The 20,703-nt window shown below is 38.3% G+C and overlaps 1 protein-coding gene across 16 annotated transcripts in view; it reads left to right on the forward strand.

Annotated features, from left to right (window-relative positions):
- The window catches only part of SYNE1 (spectrin repeat containing nuclear envelope protein 1), a 290,444-nt gene that overhangs the window by 237,755 nt on the left and 31,986 nt on the right, over nt 1–20,703 (forward strand). For 15 of the 16 annotated variants that reach the window (XM_088052487.1, XM_088052496.1, XM_088052500.1 and 12 more), the window contains 12 exons: nt 257–461; nt 1,672–1,854; nt 2,869–3,015; nt 4,039–4,193; nt 4,489–4,636; nt 8,312–8,406; nt 9,399–9,633; nt 10,339–10,533; nt 12,345–12,470; nt 13,230–13,385; nt 15,314–15,472; nt 15,946–16,112. In XM_088052487.1, the coding sequence (XP_087908613.1) occupies nt 257–461; nt 1,672–1,854; nt 2,869–3,015; nt 4,039–4,193; nt 4,489–4,636; nt 8,312–8,406; nt 9,399–9,633; nt 10,339–10,533; nt 12,345–12,470; nt 13,230–13,385; nt 15,314–15,472; nt 15,946–16,112 (1,971 nt within the window). Of the gene's footprint in view, nt 1–256; nt 462–1,671; nt 1,855–2,868; nt 3,016–4,038; nt 4,194–4,488; nt 4,637–8,311; nt 8,407–9,398; nt 9,634–10,338; nt 10,534–12,344; nt 12,471–13,229; nt 13,386–14,379; nt 14,463–15,313; nt 15,473–15,945; nt 16,113–20,703 lie in introns of those variants that run through there. The other variant, XM_088052504.1, reaches the window with a different exon arrangement.

Genomic DNA, 20,703 nt, shown 5'->3' on the forward strand with positions numbered 1-20,703 from the left:
AGCTCTGACCACCAGCATTAAAAAACAGCATCCAAGATACAGCGCAGATCACACAATTGTGACAGGTCAGGACAGCCTGGATTGGAATTGAAACAGAAATTTCTTGGTTTGGTTATTTTCACCAAATGTCTGGATCTTGATTATTACCATTTTTTTTTAAAATCAAGAGACCATGGGAAACGGCAGAGAGAACGAGGGCCATGGATAGTTGTTGTGGACTCCCAGGCTTTGGTTGCTTATGCAGTCTCTTCCCCAGGTGGAACAACCTCCTGCAGGAGATTACAGAGCGGCTGCGTGCCAGCAGAGCCCTGCTCCAGCTGTGGCAGAGGTACAAGGACTGCTACCAGCAGTGCTCTTCCACAGTCCACCAGCGAGAAGACCAGACCAATGAACTCCTGAAGACTGCAACCAGCAAAGACATTGCTGATGATGAAGTTACTACTTGGATTCGGGACTGCAATGTAAGTTCAGTTAAGTTTTGCAGCTTTTCTCAGCTCTGTGGGCTAAATAAAATCTCAAGAGGCTCTCTGTTGCTAAACTCTGTAGTTGGTGTTTTGGAATCTTGTATACTAACCTATTTCATTTTGCTGATGCAGCTTAGACATAGGAGAGAGAGCTCAAATCTCATGAGTGTCTCTAAATTTTAATCCCTCCATTAGTTGTGATGTTGTTTCAGAAGCTTGTATCTAAAGTCTTCTGTCTGGAGAAGGTGGATAAATTACATCATGTGACTCAGTCTTAGGTTCCTGCTTAATGAAGATATTCATGCTTGGGAAAGTATCTCTACCAAGCTCTTTTGAGTTCCTTATAATAGAAAGAAACTCAAAATTGTTTGACTATATTGCCACCAATCAAGACTGTTCACATTTTCAGAATGATGGAGATGTCTTTATGCTTCCTTATGGAAAGACACCATTCACTCTGAAACCTTGTGATTCTTCCTTTTTCAAGGTTGCATCTCAAGGCAGCAGAATAGTTTATCTCCTCTCTGTGCTTATATTTTGGTTCATTTGAACATAAGTTAATGTTAAGTGTCATTGACCAAAAAAATAAAATATGAATTGTCTCAGTTTAAGCAAAACAATTGCAGTGATAAAAAACCCAACTTGATAGTGTTTAAAAAATAAACTCATTCATTATCTATCTTTTGGAGCATTTGCTGCCATGGTCAGGCACCATGGACTGGCAATTCAAATTGTTTGGTTCAAATAATTTATTTCCTGATGTCCCATTCTTTAACAATTATGTTAGGCCATTTACAAAAGTTATTTTTTCAGCCCTCCTGGTGAATCACAGCAGGAAGAAAAGGGAGGCCTGCCTGAATCAATTCACAGTGAGGGCTGCCACTGCTTAGGACAATCATGTCAGTAAATTCAGATGGTTTCTTTCAATAGTTACTGTCTCATCAACAACTCAGGCTTGATCAAAGGTAGTTGAGCACTGTATTTTTTCTGTTCCTTTCAGTACAGGTTCTTTGACATATCTTTTTTTTATTCTTCAAGTCATACAGAATGCAACTGGAAAGTTTGATGTTGAAATGCAGTAGTAAATAAAAGTTTTCCTTACAGTGACTGAGTTCACTCATTTCATTCTTCCTTTAAATCAGTGGATGATGACGCCCCCGGAGCGTCAGGTTAACTATGTGTGTCTTTATTCAATGTGTTGCCACAGGATGTACTGGCGGATTTGAAAACAGCACAGGAGTCTCTGGTTGTTCTTCAAGAGCTGGGGGAGGAGCTAAAAAGCCAGGTGGAGGCTTCAGCAGCAGCAGCCATACAGTCTGATCATCTCTCTCTGAACCAGAGTCTGTCAACCCTAGAGCAGACTCTCCGCAAGCAACAGGCTGCACTCCAGGTACACAGACAGTGTTTACAGTCCTCAAATGGGATCATCCTGTGGTCCCTGAAGACACATAAACTAGCTAAATCTGCCTGGGAAAAGGGGATAGTGATACCTGTTAATCAGCTTTTCCTGGACTTCCCTGGAAGCCAGAGCTGAGAGTAGAAAATATGCTCAAGTCCACCAAAGAGACCTTGTAAGAAGGTCAAAATTCTGGGAAAAGGATAGCAAACCTCATAGAGGAAAACATCTTGTCTGGAATGCCAAGGTGGCCATGTTTTCTGGACACAGCAATAGTGCTAACAGCTGGATCCACAGCTACTGCTCCCCTGAAGACAAACACTCTTCCCACCTATTTCTTCAACAGTAAAAGAAATGAGATATTTTGAATATTGTGTAGAATTGATTTTTTGCTGTTCCTATTAATGTCAGTGACCAGACTGACACCTACTATTTGTGTCAAACTCTGTTTAGTAGATGTTGCCAAATTGCTTGTGTCACTAGAGATTAAAGAGTAAAAAAGGAGTGGAAAAATGTATTCCATAGGAAACTATTTGGATGAAAAAGCCACAAAGGTAGCATCTTCTTTTTGAGAGAAAAGAAGATTTACTCAAAAAATCCAGCGGTGTCTCAGATGTCATTACAGTATAACTGTACTGTGAGGAGACAAAACACAAGAAAAGTTTTTAATTTAAAATTGCAGTAACAGTTACTAGTTGTCTCTGCTGGCAATAAATAAAACAGAGGAGTTTCTTTCATAAAAGAAAGTTAGAAAAGTTTATCTATTTCAAGGTAAGGAGACATTTATGTACTTTGCTGAAGTGTTGCCTTTGCTATGATCAAAAATCCTCTTCTGACCTAAAAAGAAAATCCAACTAATTCCACAGTCTGCAAGCAAAGCAGCAGTTACAATTCCTCCTAGCCAATTCAACTGTTTGTGAATCTATAATGAGAATAAACAGGAGTGTAATGTCAATAAGGAGGCTGTGAAGCCAAAGTTACTAAACTGTGGATCCTTTTGTATTCAAGGCTGGAATTCTGGACTATCAAACCTTTGCCAAGAACCTGGAAGTCCTTGAGACCTGGATAACAGAAGCAGAAGAAACATTGAAAGAACAGGATCCCAGTCACTTATCTGATGTCTCAGCAATACAGAGTAGAATGGAGCAACTCAAGGTGACTAAGAAACAAAGGAAGTGCTGGGGTTTTCCTTCTGTTGGGCTGGTAATTTCCAGTGCAGGGTATGCACGGATACCATATGTGCATTCTGTAGGTGGCAAAGGACTACCACTCATGAAAAGTTAAGACTGAGAACCTGAAGTTTGATGGCAGTCAGGGAATTATTGTCATGTTGTCCCTGAGTAAAAGTGAAAAGGGCAGTCAAACTGTTCAGAATAAAATAAATAACAGATCAAAATGGGCATGGAAGCTGTAGCAGTTTTTGGCGATTTCCTTAATCTTGTTTTCTCCCTTTTAATTTATTCAATTCCTGTGTCTCAGTGGTATATAATTTAGGTAAGAAGAGATCTATACATTTGGGTGACTTGATATACTGAAGGAACATTCATAGTGTGTACTGTGTTATCTTCATTTGACACCTTGCACACTTTTCTCTTTGTGGATCTTCTTTTTCCCCTCTCCTTTATTCAGAGGCCATGACAGGAAGTTGCTGAACTTTGACATCTACGCTGATTTTATTATTGTAATCTTCCATTATTTTTCTATCAAGATTAACTACAGACAGAATTCCATTTATGGAGTAAATTGAGTATTTCTGTACTGCAAACAAAAACCTAAAAATAAGAAGTTGAATAATGTCAGTGGGAATTTACCAGCCTGTGATTCAGGCTAAGAAACAAGGAGAAAAGCTCACTTATTTTGGCAGTATAGCCATACAGCTTCAAACACCAGCCTTCTTCTTCAGCTCTGAGCTGTAAATACCCAATTCAGCAAAACACATTAGTGCAATCTAAGTATACTTCTCTGCACACTTTTAAACATGAACACAAATCTTCTCCTGGTCTGGGACCAGAAGATGAAAACTGGAAATGCAGTTTTTTTCCCTGTCATAGAGATTGCTTACCACTTGGTGGCAGCCAAGGCCATTCTAAATTTAACTAAGCGCTAGTTCATAATTTTCATGTCAATAATAATGTAATTCCTGAACTTCCCAGTAACTGCTTTTATTGTTTGTTCCAGAGTCAAATGCTGAAATTCAGCAGCATGGCCCCTGATTTGGACCGTCTTAATGAGCTGGGTTACAGGCTTCCTCTGAATGACAAGGAAATCAAAAGGATGCAGAACCTGAACAGACATTGGTCTCTGATCTCACCTCAGACTACAGAGAGATTCAGGTGGGGATAGAGATTGTTCTACAGTTTTCTACAAATTACAAAGTATACCTTTTTCAGAATATAGAAATGTTTCAGGTATTTTGTTGACCAAAGTGACTTTTTTCAGGTGTACTTAAAAGTAAAGAGCACAGCCATTATGCTGAGATGCTTGTTTTGCCACAAATTAACAGGATTTGAAACAAGTAGGACTGCTACTTTTCTAAGTATTGACTAAATACATTCAATGAGGCAGGTGAGAAAGGTATTATCATCTGATTTGGAATTGCCTGAATCCATCTCTCTTTTTTTCTTTCAGTAAGTTGCAGTCTTTCTTGCTGCAGCAGCAGACGTTCTTGGAGAAATGTGGGACTTGGATGGATTTGTTAGTTCAGACTGAGCAGAAGTTGGCAGTAGAGGTTTCAGGAAACTACCAAAGGCTTTTGGAGCAACAGAGGGAACACGAGGCAAGTAATCATGTATATTTATACATCGCTGAAACATGTACTATTTATACATAGAAGGAATGCACATTCTTTTTTTTTTGAATGATACAATAGCATGCCTTGAATTGTATTTGTCTGCAACATATGAGGAAAACTTAAAAACGGAGCATGCAACCATGTCAATAATAACCAGCGTGGAGGAGGTCTTGAGTGTCTGTGTATAATGTATCACTATGCCTATGAGTGTGTGTTCTCTATGTTTAGTCTACTTCAGATTCATTTGTACCAAGGAAACCAAAGCTCCTTTAAAAGCCTAATGATTCTCATGCTGTTTGGTTCTTTGCCTTCACTCATTAACTGGAAAAAATATTTTTTCTGATTTTGTTTATTTTTTACTAAATTATCAATGCATATAGCATTTGAAAAGCATGTTGAAGAGTTTTTTGTCAAGTACTGAATTATATAAATCACCATGGGGCCTCCATTGGATAACATTTCCTTGGAGAACAAGCTGATTTGGTCTTTGCTGTGTGCTAGAGTCATTTGTTTGTAACAAATCAGGAGCTAGGACAGCTTTTGTTGCAGGGAAAAACTGATTCAGAGTTTTTACTAGTACTAGATTCAGAGATTATGATTCTTCTGTGAAGTCAAGTGGTGCACATTTTTTCTCCACCCATATTGTTACTGCCAAGAATCCTGGTAAAGATCAAGTAAAAGAAGTCAATTTTCATACCAGAGCTCCCATGTGGCCCCAGTAGTTTCAGTTCCCACAACTTTTTCAGTTGACCTTCCCCTAGACTCAGGATGGATTACAGGAAGAGCTATGTCCTTCCCCATCTCCTGCCTTTTATCTCACAGCATCGTGTTTGAATGCATGTATGATAGCAAAAAGTAATTCACAACCATTTTTAGCATACATTTGCCTTAGCATTTTACATGCCTTTGCTTTCACAAATGTCATCCATTTGATTTCCTTTCATCACTGTCAGTATTATCTGGACAGCCTGCGTAAGTTTAAACATCTCAGGTCTTTGAGATTTGAATGTTCAGAAATCATTACTAAGTGGATAATTTCCTAGTGTTGTTTCATCTAGTCATAGCTAGAATTCTTTGAAGGGAGTTAGGGCAATCTTCTTGCATTTGTTTGTCTTGAGATCTCAGCTTAATTCCTGAAACTTTGATCTGTGCAGATGAACATTACTTGGGCACTCTATTTAAGACCTTTTTTTGCAACCGTAAAGTCAGTTCAGAATTAAGATGATTAATATCTGTTTTTCTAAATACTGCAGTTCATCCTTAAAAAAGTAACCTGCTTTTATTTTTTTTTAACATTTTTGGCATTTTTTACAATCAAAATGAATTCATTACAACGTCCTTTTCAGTGCTTCCTGATAGTCACTAAGAATTTTCTTTCCACTCCTTGTGGCTGAAAGGGTCAAATCTCTACTTCTTGAGACGCATTTTCTTATTGTTTTGTTTTGCAGTTTTGAAAATAATGAGAAAATAGTCTGTTTCCACCTGAATTCCTAGAATAGATATTGAAATGCTTCCAGCTCTATTACTGCCTTTCCAGTGACTTGTAACTTTTGTTGGTTTTTAACCAAAGAAGACGCCAACCACCTCAGTGGCCTTATTTAGAAATATCTTCCTGGTGGAGTTTACAAGGTGGAGGTGATAGCTTTTTCAGACATCATGTGCTAACAGTGACGTCTGCATCAGACTGCCAGGACAATCTCGTAATCACTCCTGCACGGTTCTGCAGTACATGGGGCAGTGCTTGGGACACCCGTGCAGTGGGAATGCACTGAGACAAGCGCTTGAGAAAGTGCTGGCAGGGTAAAGGGAAGAAAGTTGCTTGCCAACTCAATTACCAAATTTCTTCCCAGTGTGCTGGTGTTGTGCATTTCAACACTTGCCCTCCTTTCCTTCTTGTTTGAACTCCTGCTTCTGTGATTCATGGTGGTCTACATGTGAGAATAAATTTGGGTGACAAGTGGTCCTAGGCAACAGAGTATCCATCTTATGTAGAGTGTAAATATGGAAAGGAAGTGGGTGGTGACCCAAAATATCTCTACTTTTGTGTAGAGCTTGAGTACATCCACTCTAAGCAGAGTTCATCTTGCTTGATAAACTTTTATTTCACCTGTCCTCCTAAAAAAGTTACAATTATAAAAATTACAAAAATTAACATTTTCCCTTTTGAAGGAATTAGTTTTGCTGATTCTTAGATTTGATTTCATATTTTGGGGGGTGGAGGGGGTAGGGTGGGAAAGGTTGGGGTTTTTGGGCAGGCAGCTCGTTTAACCAGTTGCAGCCAGCTGTGTTCTGTGTAGTCTCGATCTGTCAACAATGCTGGTAGATGCTGTTACCTCCAGTGCTTCATATCCCCTAACTTAACAAAAATAGATGTGACAGAAAGTAAAATTTTTGCCTTTTTGCTCAGCTTTCTGAAATTCTCAGTTCCCCACTTCATTCATGAGATAATAATAGCATTCAGTTTCCCTCTGATTCATACTCAGTCAATGATAAGTGCCAAGGTATTCAAAGAACAGTATCAAATATTTCTGTAAAGAACTCAGACAATACTATTTCTTTCTATGAGAAAATATATGACCTGAATAGCACTTCAGAATTAACTCAGTCATTCAGAGAGGAAAAGTCCCATTTTGAAAAATTACTGCATCATCTAGAAGACTTAAGCTACATGCAGTGTGCTTGAGGGATTTAAATGTGGAGGATGCAGGGATTGGTACAACCACAATTTGACCTGGTGGGCTGCCATATAACAGGAATGGAAAATAGTAGCTCTTAGTTCAGGCAATGGTGAACTTCTGTCAACTGCAAGTACCATCACTTCTTAAAGAAAAAATATCTCAAGCTTCATACCAGTATACTTTTTCTTTGAATCTCTCTGTAAGCCTTTTGAACATAGAGTGGGTCCAGTGATGCCTGAGTGAACCTTCATTAACATAGAAATATTTCTGAAGAACATTATGTAGAGACATGGTCCATTACTAAAAGAAAAGAAGTTTTTAAAAATAAATTTAAGTAGTTTATACACTTGAGTTATGTTTACTTAAGTAATAATTAGATAATTTTTTGTCTTAAGTAACATTTAAGTAATAAGAGGGTTTAAAAAGTATTGCGGAAGTTTATTATGCCATTATTATTTGTAGGGGAAATTGGAAAATAAATATGAAAACTTGGAAGAAGTGGAAATTTATTTTCTAGCTCATATACATAGCTGTCTATTTCTTTTAAAGCTCTATTGACAATGTAAAAATGTATTGAAAGATTATATAACACTATCACACATGGTCTGTGTAACAAAACAAAAGATTATGAAATTCTTAAACATGTCAGAAAATAAAAAGTGCCCTTTCTGTCCAAGCAAAATATACTCTTATCTGGATTTTGTTGTAAATTATAATGTCGATCACATAACTCTACTCAGAAATATAAAACCTAGTTCCTGTTGATAAAATTTAGGTCTTGAAGAACTAATAATAATTACTAGAAGCAGCAAGTACCTCTAAAATGAGAGTTTGCAACATGTTTCTATTAAGGCCATGACAAAATTCCCATTGAATTAAGATTAAATAAGATTAAATACATGAAAATTCATTTTTATCAGTGCATACAGACAGAATTAAAATGTAAGATCTTGTTTTAACATCCTTGTCTCCTGTACAACAGCTATTCCAGGCAGAGATGTTCAGCCGCCAGCAGATTTTGCATTCAATTATCTCTGATGGCCAGCACCTCCTAGAACAAGGACAGGTGGATGACAGGTAGACATTGCTGTATTGTTGCTGCTGCTGGTTATGTGAAGTTGTGCTTGGACTAGCAGGAGACTTCCAAACAGAGAAGGTAGCAGATGGCAGTGTTCAGATCATGCTCTTCTGAAGTGGAAGTTACTATTATTGTGGTTAAGTTGCTAATTAACCAGATCTTAAGACACTGTTCTTTAGAATGCTGAGGGGCATGTGAATGCATTTGGGAATACAACAACCTTCCGAGGCTGCTTCTCTGGCAAAGATTTGTCTTGGAATATCAAGCTTGTTACATATATATCTATTCCGATGTATTTTCGACATGTCACTTTCCCCAGAGGAGCTTGCAGTGACACATTTAGTGTCACTGCATTTGATTTATGCCACCTGGGGATTTGCCTCTGCCGGGAGGATTCCCTACTGCCATTTAAGAGCACCTGCAGCCTTAATGTGATGGAATAGGAATTCATTGTTGCCTGGGATTTTATTTTAAACGCTTGTGATCAAATGAATGAAAATCAGTGGATCACCAGTGGCTTCACCTGTGCTTATACACTGACTTTCCCAATGTTATCGTAGTACTAAGATGAACTGTTCATTGGAATGTGAGAATTTTATTAATGGTGTGTGTATCTTATGTCTGCTTTGAACTCAGTAGTAAATCTGGGGGTGAATTGTGAAATCTCCATGATTTACTATGAATTTGACTAATCCAAACTGGCAAAACCTGTGGGTTTTCTTCCTGTATTTCTGGGAAGAAGGTAGAAGAGTTTTGTGCATTAAGGGCTTGGGGTTTTTAAGGTCTGAAAATTGGATCACTTTAACTCTCCCAGTATGTAAGGTGTGAAGTTCTTTTCCTCAGTCAGCCTTCATGAGACTTCAGTGCTTTTCTCTTAGTGTTCTGTAATTGGCTGACACATTCCTTTGCACTTCAATTTACTTCATTAAGCAAATATATGAAAGTAAGAAGGTTACTATGCATATTTTTATTATTTATCTATTTGTAATAGGGATGAATTTAATCTGAATCTGACTCTTCTGAGTAATCAGTGGCAAGGAGTAATTCGCAGGGCACAGCAGATGAGGGGGATCATTGACAGCAGGATCCACCAGTGGCAGCGCTACAGGGAGATGGCAGAGAAGCTGCGCAAGTGGCTGCTGGAGATGTCCTGTCAGCCAGTGACCGAGCTGGGCACTGTTCCTATTCCATTGCAGCAAGCAAGAGTGCTGCTGGATGAAGTGCAGGTATGTCTGGCGTGTCTGAACAAAAAGGAAAAAAATCCCTGCCTTTTTAACTGTCCTCACCATTTAAAACACTCTTTAAATTGTCTTAAATTAATATCTGCTCTGCCAGTTCTTTTTTGGAACTGGTGTAACATCAGAAGTGTGATGGAAGCAATGTGGAGTTCATAAAGAACATGAAAGAAATAACTTACTGGGCCCTTGCTCTCAAGCTGTGTTTGCTTCTGTTTTTGTTTTCAGCCAGTGTCATGCTGAAATGGTCTTGAAAAGATAGTGATGACCTGCTTGAGGAACATATACTAGTTAACAAGTATTCCTTGTGTGTTCATCTTCATGAGAGGCTAACAGTATCTAGTAAGCAGCTTGGTGTCTTAAAACTTTTTAAGTGGAAGATGGATATAATAATAATAATAACCTTTATAAGCATAACAGGCTCTTGAGAAACTCTTTAAGAGCATTTGAGATACTGACACTAAGGGGGAGAAAGAAGTCTTTCATGTGCTCCTCTCCTTGGAGAAATTTTCTGAAGGTCTGCTGCAGTAAATGATTGTGAAAATATTAGGGTAAAGTATTTGGACCATAGCTCATGCGTAAGACAGGATATGCAACCAGTTAAAGTATGGGCTTGAGAGTGAATTATTGAATTGTAATTAAGTGCTAATTGTAAATAAAAGGACAAAGCTGACAGAAAACTATTAATATTTTCAGCTTAAAGAGAAAGTTCTCTTCAGGCAGCAAGGGAGTTACATCCTCACTGTGGAGGCTGGGAAGCAACTGCTGCTCTCTGCTGACAGTGGAGCTGAGGCAGCCCTGCAGGCAGAGCTTACTGAAATCCAGGAGCGCTGGAAGATAGTTAGCACTCAGCTGGAGCAACAAAAGAAACAGCTGGCTTTGCTGCTAAAAGTAAGTGTGCAATTTCTTCTGTACTTCTTCAGCAAGTTTGTGGTTTCTCACTGTGAGCCCTGGTGGAGGAAACCTTTCTCAATGGACAAACACAAATACAGGAACTGCATTTATAGTACATGAACTAACAATTTACCTTCACCACCTCTGAAAGTGGATGTGGTAATACTTCATAACAAGCTTGCATGTCAGTTGTATTTTGTAGATATTGTAACTGGTATTTCCAGAATACTGCAAATAAAGTATAGCCATACCACTTCTATTTTAAAAATAGAGCAAAAAATTATTTTATTTTGCACAAATTTTGTTCAGTTTTTACGTGTATTTGTATTGGGTTTGAGTGGCAAAGTTCTTGTAGGTGGAAGCTGTAGGGATGACTTCTGTGAGAAGCTGCCAGAAGCTTCCCCAGTGTCTGATGAAGCCAGTGCCAGCTGGGTCCATGATGAACCCACTTCTGGCCAATGCTGAGCCCAGCAGTGATGGCGGTAGTGTCTCTGGGATAACACAGTTAAGAAGATGAAAAAGGAATAAAATTACTGTACAGGAACAGTAGCATCTAGAGAGAGGAGTGAGCCAATGTGACAGCAGCAACTTTGCAGACACACAGGTCAGTGAAGGAGGGGAAGGAGGTGCTCCAGGAGCCACAGCAGAGATTACCCTGAAGCTCATGGCAGAGACAGGGAGCTCTACGGTGGAGCAGAAATCCACCTGCAGTCCATGGAGGTCCATAGGGAAGCAGAGATCCATCTGCAGCCCATGGACCACCCACACAAGAGCAGATGGATGCCCAGAGGAATCTGTGCCCCCTTGGAAAGCCCAGACTAAGGTCGTTTTACCTTGTTGGAGTCTGTTCCTGCGAGTCTGGAACAAATCATGGAAGAGAGACTCTGTCCAGAGCAGTTTGTGAAGAACTGCAGCCCGTAGGAAGAGCGCATGGAAAAGTTCATGGAGGATTCTCTCCCATGGGAGGGACCCCATGCTGGAGCAGGGGAAGAGCACTAGGGACATCACAGTCTATTGTCACACAAGGTCATATTATTTGATATGGCTAATTCTTCATCAAGATGATCATGAAATACTGGGAAAAAAAGGAAGGAGAGAAATACAATGGCAGTGGTAGAAGGAGAGTATTTTGAAACACAAGACTTAGTTTCAGTACAGTGAAAATTTCAATACAGGTTCTGTGTTTTCTGGTATCACACAACAGGCATTCTTTTTGGGCTGACTGGCTTATTAGAGATCTTTTTGTCTTAATATAAGGCTTTAACAAACAGGTGAGGGGGGTAGAACCATACTGTTACTTAATAGGGTTTGTTTGCATTGAACACATTAAAAATTTTGGAAAGTATACAAACACTAAAGCTAAGGGCTACAGCTACTAGAATCCTGATTTAAAGAAGATACTACTGGTGCTTCAGTCTGCCCTGAATTTGCAGTTTCCCCAACCACTTATATTTTTTATTTTTTTTAACAGAGATTAATGTACCTGAATGAAGCTCTTGTCAAAGAATAGTGGTGTGTTTAATACAGGCATTCAAGAAAGGAAGTGGAAAATTAATTTTTTCAGGGAGAGACTGCTGAAAGGCTGGAGTTGGATCTAGACAGCATTTTAATAGCAGAAGACCTTGTGTATTTCTGCTAACAGAGACCTACACATAAAAAATTCCACACATTTCTACACATGACTCAGGACTCGGAGACTTTTAGTATTATTTAGAAGGAGTTTTCAGGGCATGTTATTTTTAGGCAGATTAACCGACATAAGTATAACACAGATCAGAACTGAAGTCTAATAAACATTCTGCTTTCAGGACTGGGAAAAATGTGAAAAGGGCATAGGAGACTCCCTGGAGAAGCTAAGATCATTCAAAAAAAAGCTTTCTCAGCCTTTGCCAGATCACCATGATGAGCTGCATGCAGAGCAGATTCGTTGCAAGGTAAAGCACTTCTCTGTTGATTGTTGTCTCATCTTTGCCTGCCTTTGTGCAGTAACCTCTTCTGTTGTTAACTGGGTTCATATTACTGACGAGGCAAACCTGTCAGCCATCCCCATGACAAGAAACTATCCATGTAACATATGGTCACCATAATACCAGAGTGATCTCACCATAATGCAAGTCCTTCAGAGTAAATAAAAGTCTGATCAAAGTGATACCAGAGCAGGGTCTGAAAAATTCTGTAGAAGAGCTGTATATTGGTGTGTTTTTATTACAGAAATTCTAAACTCATATTTAAACTCGTCATATCTGAACTTTTGGTTTAGTGCTTTTTGTTTGAGGTGAAGTGACTATGGGGGATTTTAGACAACACTTTTAGGCTATATTATTTGCATTTTGGAAGTGGATTGCAAACTTGAAAATATTTTCAATACAGAGGAGTCCAGACCAGTACTTGAACTTCTCAGATACCTTTGAACTTTGGAGAGTTGAGTAGTATCTTAGCTTCCAACTTCTTGTTACACGGCTGATGTTTCATTCTCTACTGGGCAGTTAATCCCATCGTAACTCTGAAAATATTGGTACATTTGGGGTTGACGTTTTCCTTTTGAGATGGGGCTGAAACAGTTTGCTTGACGTGATGGGTCTGCTCAAATGTGACTTAAATCAGTGGGTAGCACTGCTTGTCTGTTTCATCAACATGCTCAAATTTTTATTTGTTAGCCAGCTGGTCCTTCTTCCTTGTGTTCTTCTTTTAAGGAGTTAGAGAATGCTGTTGAAGGCTGGACAGATGACCTTGCACATCTCTCCCTGCTGAAGGAGACTCTGTCTGTGTATATCAGCGCAGACGATATCTCAATCCTGAGTGAGCGAATAGAGCTCCTGCACAGGCAGTGGGAGGAGCTGTGCCACCAGGCAAGTACAGCACTGAGCACTGATGGGAGCAGTATGCAGGCTACAAAAGTGTTGGGAGAGAAATTGAATCCAAGTGGCAGCTTTTAGAAAATGTTCATGTCGATGCACCTATATTCAAAAGTGAATTTTTTCTGAGTCAGGGGAAACATTCATTGACATATTCCTGTAGTTACTGCTAGTGCTTCTAGACTCTTGAACTTTGTAATGCCTGTGAGGTCATATTTAAACAGCCTCGAAAAATCAACAAAAGAGTCACACTGTGAGCCGGGACTTGGCATGGCTGGCTGGGAAAAAACACAGAAATAAGGCAGTTACGCTTTGCTTTGGTGGCAGACCAGTGCTCAGAAAGGTTGTCCCCTCCCCACTCAACATTGCCCTATTTTACCATCAGTTCTGCTGATAGCTTCTTCTTCAGACTTCTGTGTCTGCATTTCTTTTAGTCTGAGGGTGACTTGCTTGCCTGCAAAATGAGCTGAGGAGTACCAGGTGCATCACACTGTTAGTGTGCTTCTGGCCTCTGATTTGCATACCAGGTAGTGGAGTATTCCTTACCCAGCTTTTCAGATTATTCTGATGTCATTTCTGTGGTTCACTAGACATTGCAGTCCAGATATGCTGGGGCTAACTTGAAATAGTTACCTCATGTAAAATACCTGTGAAGGCTTCAAAAACACCCCCAAAATAGGAAAAATGCTTTAGTTACCAGCACAGAACTTGGTATGAGTTTAGTTTCATTTGAATGAGCAAATGTAGATACATCTAAATTATAACTCAGTCACTGCTTGTATGTTTATGATAAAAGAAGGAGCCAAGTAAAGAAGTTTTATTTTAGTTTTGAGCATGCTGAGTGTTTCAGGGTGTAACCTAGTGCAACCCTTTGTCATCTGCTGCTTATTTCCGGAAAGCTGTCACCAGCTTTAGAACCACAAAAAGGAAACGCGAGATCACGTGTATGTCCCTGTTCAAGCTAACACAGTAGTCAAAAAGCACATCACTTTAATTTGTGAAGGAGCTTCATCTTTTCAGCTGAACTTATGATACAAAGTCAGAAATAACCCAGATCACGGTGGGGAGGAAGTAAGTAGTTGTACCAATGTCTGAAACTGGAGAGATGACTTTGCTGCTTAGCATGTGCTGCTGTTTTGATTTCATTGTCCATCTTGGTCTGTCAGTGCAGTCTGAGATGGTACCACTATTACAGCTGTTACTTAAATGCAGCAGTGTTTTCCTTCCTTCTGTATAACTGCAGCATTTGCTTGTTCAGTGTGTCAGGCCTAATCTTTCCTGTCAGGGCACACCTCAGTGCTTTGGAATCTTTCAAGGTGTCACGTTTATACACAGGAAATAGTCATCTATGAAATTAGTATATTGAAAATGAAGTAAAAAATTACTTTTGTAAAATACATTGTATCTTGGATTTAGCTTTGTATTCATGTGCTTGTGCACAAATGGCACGGACTTTTGGACTTTGGCCTGTACTACCTTTATATCTATGGTTTTTTTTATGCTTTGGTGAAGGATTTTTCTTTTTAATTTAATCTCTTAGACTAAAAAGAAACTAATATATTTTATAAAATTTTATAAGTGAGCAAGAACTGTAAGCAAATACAATTTTTATCTTCTAATGAAAACTTTGGGTTAGAGGCATTATGAAATAAGACACTGACAGACTAGTGAGCTCAACGCTTGAGTGCCTGTCTCTGTGCATAGGATGTAGCTAACAGGAAATCTGAGATCAGCGCTTACCCCTGAACTTACAGGCAGTCACACAAATTTATGCTGTACAACTAGTTTTTTTCAACAGCAAGTAAGTGGCTGAAACACTTCTTCAAGGCTAGAGGAATTGACAGTGAGGCACCAAGTGTTTTAAGCATGTCTTAAATGCATTTACTATTTTAGTTTCATTTACTCTTTGCAAATGGTTTAAGGTCTCCTTGCGTCAACAACAAGTGAGTGAGAGACTGAATGAGTGGGCTGTCTTCAGTGAGAAGAACAAGGAGCTCTGTGAATGGCTGACGCAAATGGAAAGTAAGGTGTCTCAAAATGGTGACATCCTCATAGAAGAAATGATTGAGAAGCTTAAAAAGGTATAGTCTACAACTTGCATGCTCTTCTTTAACTGTTTACTTGTTTGTGAATTTGCTGAAATTAAGGTTTTACCTTACCCTGATATGTTCTGGTGTTTGTGTTCTCTCGCTATGCAGCATTTTCCTGTCTTTCTTGAGACAGGACCTCCCAGAATACCAGAAAATTAAGTGAATGCAAAGTCAGAGGCATCTGAATGCTGTATTAAGTGTCCAGTCAGAATTGCCTGTAATAAGTTAAATTGTAGCATATTTATAGAAGTCATTGTAGTTTGGGTTGTTTGGGGTAGTTGTTTTTTTCGTTCTTTTGGTAGTTGTTTTTGTTTATCCATCAAATATATAAGAGGTTGTCACTACTTCACTGTACCAATCAAATAAAAAAACAACATTCACTTGTATTTTTGCACCATTCCTTTAGTAGTGTAAAGTATATTTAGAATAAGTACCCTGTCTTCTGACTGCTCTTTACTGTCTAGGATTATCAAGAGGAAATTGCTGTCGCCCACAAGAACAAAATCCAGCTTCAGCAAATGGGAGAGAGACTTGCTAAAGCCAGCCATGAGAGTAAGGCATCAGAGATTGAGTACAAACTTGGCAAGATCAATGACAGGTGGCAGCATCTTCTAGATCTTATTGCAGCCAGGTAAGACAGTTGCTTTGTTTCTAAATTTTAAGTGGGATGGATTAATATGATGGATGTCATGCATTTAAAATCCTTTATTGTCTACCTTTTCATCATAAATTCTGAAATTAGTTTATTCTTTACCATCAACACATTTCTGTGAAATTCACTTCCTTTTTTGGGAAAGTTTTACTTTATGGTACAGGACATTTCCTCAAATGTTGCATTTCTTCAAATGAAGCATTTAAAAGCTTCATTATAATAATAGGTGATGGTGGTAGGTTAACAGTTGGACTTGATCTTAAAGCTCTTTTCCAAACTTAACAGTTCTGTGTTTTTACAGTATAGGATCAATTGCAATCAAATTTAGTGAGCCTTGCTCTAGTAACATATTACTTTACATGGTGCTTAAAACTGGATGCAAATGTGGTTTTTCTAAAAATTTCTTGACAGAGGAACCAAATCAGTGCCTTTGTAGTTTTGGGTTTCAAGAAGAGCAGGTCCAAAACTAAGTGTAAAGTTTTCTGTCAGATCATTTTTTTTAACAGATGGAGAAGAGTAACTGCAGGTGATGTATGCACACTAGACTTAAAAACTCTTTATTCAAGGTCAAAAGTATAACAGCAATTTTCAGAACTTAAAAAAATACAGCATAGTTGTTTGATATGTAAAGAAAATTATTTATTTGTTTCAATGCTTTCTGTTTAGCTGTGCCTTCCTTCCATTACCAGCAGTAATTTTCTCACAATTTTGCATATATAGCTCATATACTTCATAATTCACATTTTTTTTTATGTAAGGACATATGCATTAGTAATAATCCTGTTAGCAGCAAAAACGTTTACTTTCACGATCTTTTTTATCTCTTCTTTTTTCATACAGTTTTACTGCATTCTTGCTCTGAAATCTGTTAGCATGAGGGCAGTAAATTTTATGTGAGCAGAAGCATTCCAGGGGCTCCAGCTCCTTTAATAGTAGTTTATTTTAAAGCAATGAACTTCTTACAAAAGCAATGAATTTCTTACAGAACAATTAAGTCAGGAACTGTTGCATTACCATCAAGGAGCCTGCTTGGTTTCAGAGGATGTGATAGGTCACCAGTTGTTGAACTTATACAGTATATTTGATATATTTTAATGTTATTCTTTTGGAATGTTCACTCAGCAAAATGCTCAAATAATACCTTCAGGAAGTTTCTAGCAAAAAGGGATTACATTCAGAAACTGTAAAACACATTTTTAAATTTTCTGTCTTGTCTATTCAGTATTACAGATTAGTCCCCACTAAGGGAGAGGTGAGGGTTTAGGGTTTTGTATCATTCTTGGGTAGGGAGACATAAGATGCAATATTATACACTTAAACCCTCTCATTCTGTTAGCATGAAGTGTCATGAAGTCCTAGTATGTATGTAAGTAAAATATTATTTACTTTTATTTCCAGATCATTTTAACTTACCCTTCCCAAGTGGCATGCTCAACATTATTGTATGCAATTAAACATGTAACTCTTTACATTCCAGTGCTCACAGAAGTGAAATAAAACTCTGCAAATTTGCTGATGTATGGAAATAAATTGTGGAAAGGTTTGATGGTGGGCTATGAAAATTTTGGAGTTCAGCTCTATCTTAGGCTCATTAAAACCCAAGCGGTTGATTAATGTATGGACAAAATGCGTGTATTGACTTTGAATTACTCGTGCACAGAAGGGTTGACATCTCCCAAGATAATTTTTTAGAAGACTCCAGAGGCCCTTAAGAGTATGTTGTTATAAATTGGCATGTGTTTCTGTTAGGATATTTTGGAATTTGGAGTCTATCATATAACATAATTTTGGCTTCATTCAGATAGTAAAGGCAGATTAGTTGTCCTGGTATACATCTTTTCACGTTCTGGATGCCTGACAGTATTAATAAATTATTAGAGTCTGCAGACTTTTCTGCAATGCTGCAGTAATTCCTTGCCTGGAGCATTTTTCTTAGTGGTTTGTTTCCTACAGCTGTGAACTAATAGAAAGTGCTGTGTGTGAAAATGCTTCAGTAATATATTATGGTAATACATGTCCAATCTGAATCTTTACCTGCCAATTTTATACTGTGTGGTGAAACTTCTCCAGTCACCTGTAAAAGCCTCTTTGTCACATTCTGTTCCCTTACCTGCTACTCTTAGTTGCCCCTCTGTTCAGAGGAGGTCTCTAAGTACAGAAGTGACAGCTGCAGAATTTTCTCTGCATCAGAGACTGCCATTTTTTCCCTTCTGGAACCTTGTAACCCTTTCAGATTAATTTCTCTTATATGCCAGCCTCGTGAAAAAGTTGCCATTGTTTACAGCCAGGAAACAGTGCTATTGCTGCAACTGCTCAGGCTTTGCAAAGAAGGTTTTATATGTGTTTTCATCCTTTCCCCTACCAGTCCCAGTCCACATTCCTGGAGATCAAATCTGGCACGTTGATGAATGCAGGTTTTATTTAGAAACATGACCACTTGTCACCATCCAGTGTCATGTTATCAAGCAACGGCTGGTAACATTTGTTTGGCGTGAAACATTTTCTGTACAGTATTCCCAAGCAAAGTGTGCCGCCTTTCCTCCCCCCTCCAAAAGAGCAGCATTTGCAGGCTTTGGGAGTGGAAGTTCTTCTTTTTAATACTGGAAAATTTCATGGTTGTGGTGGAAGACTTGCATGCTGTGAGGATGGCGGAGGACAACAGTGTGGATTCAGACCTCCCAGACTGTAACTGTGATATCACAAGGCAGGCAGCTATTTTTGTTTGCTTTTGATTGATACTGTTCTTTCTGAAGTCTTGGCTTGCTGGGAAACTAACTGAAATATTGATATGTAGAAATCAGTATTATAGCTAGAAATTACTGTTTTCTGCTCAGTTGGAAAACAGTTGACATTGATAAGAGGATACTTTGTTTTACAGCTAGTACTTTTGGATCCTGGAATAATTTTTTCATAGCAATGGAGACTTAGAGCTAGTACAGTCCCTTAGTTCTCTGAGAGAAACTGTGGACTGATTTAACGGCTGTTTTCAAATATGAGAGCATGTACGCACATGAGAATAAACAGACTGTATCTGCTTGATGTTTGTGTCATCAAAGGGGCATGACTACAAGCAAAAGGCAGAGAAGGAAAGAAGCTGTAAAGAAAGTATTTCAGCCTTAACTTATTAGTTAATAACTGCTCATATTAACAATTGTTTTGTAACTGCATGTAATACTTTTTCCCTTTTCTTAGTGTCTTTTCTAGAAATTTTGTGAATTCTAGAAATTCAGTGTTTGAAAGAGCAAACTGATTTGAGTAAGTAAATATAACTGGCTTTACTGGTGTCCTACTACTCAGTAGTACTGTACTTTGGAAGATAAATACTTTTTTACTCATAAAAAGATTCTTTTTAAACTGATCTTTTCAAAGCTGATTTTTCACTATTTCAGAGTGTTTCTTTAAACTTTGTCTACTGCTCCAACTACTCTTCCAAGATTTTTTTTGAAAACACCTTTTGTGCTTTCTGGTGTCTACTGTACAGACTTAGCCAACATGCTGTTACTGAGTTTTTTTCATGTTGCTTTTAAAGTTTAATATTAGTAAGCAGCTGTCTAAATGACTAATGCAGTAGTTATGACTTCTATATGATGCATTTTTCTGTACTTACAGGGTTGTTCCCTTTTAGATTTAAGTGGAATCTAAGACTTTCTTCTTTAGGACTAGTTGAATGAAATATATCTGTGCTTAATTTTAGCTCCAAGTTGTTTTCCCACTGTCTTTGCCCAATAGACATTATTAATAGACAATCTAAAATTATTGCTTTCTTGGGGACATTGAGGCACATTAGTTGGAACAAGAAAACATAAGTATCATAAAACCATTCAAATTGTTAAATGATTTTTCATCAGTAAACCATGAAAACAATTGAATTCTGCTGTGTGTTCCTTTCTGAGAGTTTAAGTATTTGTAAAATACAAATGTATATGTGTGGGGGGGTGTGTGTTCTGTGAAAAACAACCTTCAAACCAACTGTGTCATGGTTCCAACCCTTTGATTTCAGTGCAGAATTTTTATTATCAGGGAAAAAAGTTACCCGAAGTCTTTCACAGTAACATGGGCAGTTACTGTGCTGCCTGGTGCTGCAGCAAAAGCATGAAATGATTATTGCAATCATTAACATTTTAAACATAATCTTGCAAATGAAATCTCAAATCAAAATTACACTTGGCTAGGGATCCCACATACCTGATTTAGAATTTGACCTTTGTCTCTTAAGCAGAGCTTTTAGGCAACTTTGCTTGCTGGAATTCAGAAGGAAAACTCTCAGACACTTTGGATTGCATCTGTTACTTGACTGAGGATATGTTTTCTGTTTAGCTGGAGGCACAACACTACTGCAATTCAGACAAAAAAAAAGAGCAGACTCAAATAAGCACTTGTTTATTTGTTTCTATCTGTACCATGGGCAAGGAACCTGTTATGTTAAACCCAGGACAAAAAAAGAGAACAGTGTTAAGGGTAGATGTAGTAGGGGGACAGGAAGGAAGTTGTAGGGTTTGGGTTTGGTTGGAGTGTTCTTTTAGTATGTCATGCTGTTTTTCTTTCTCTGAAGTAACTTTGATCACGTGAC

This window comes from Pseudopodoces humilis, chromosome 3 (assembly GCF_049639895.1).
Source record: "Pseudopodoces humilis isolate 2021_Gansu_Grassland_sample_001 chromosome 3, ASM4963989v1, whole genome shotgun sequence".
Taxonomy (NCBI): Eukaryota; Metazoa; Chordata; class Aves; order Passeriformes; family Paridae; genus Pseudopodoces; species Pseudopodoces humilis.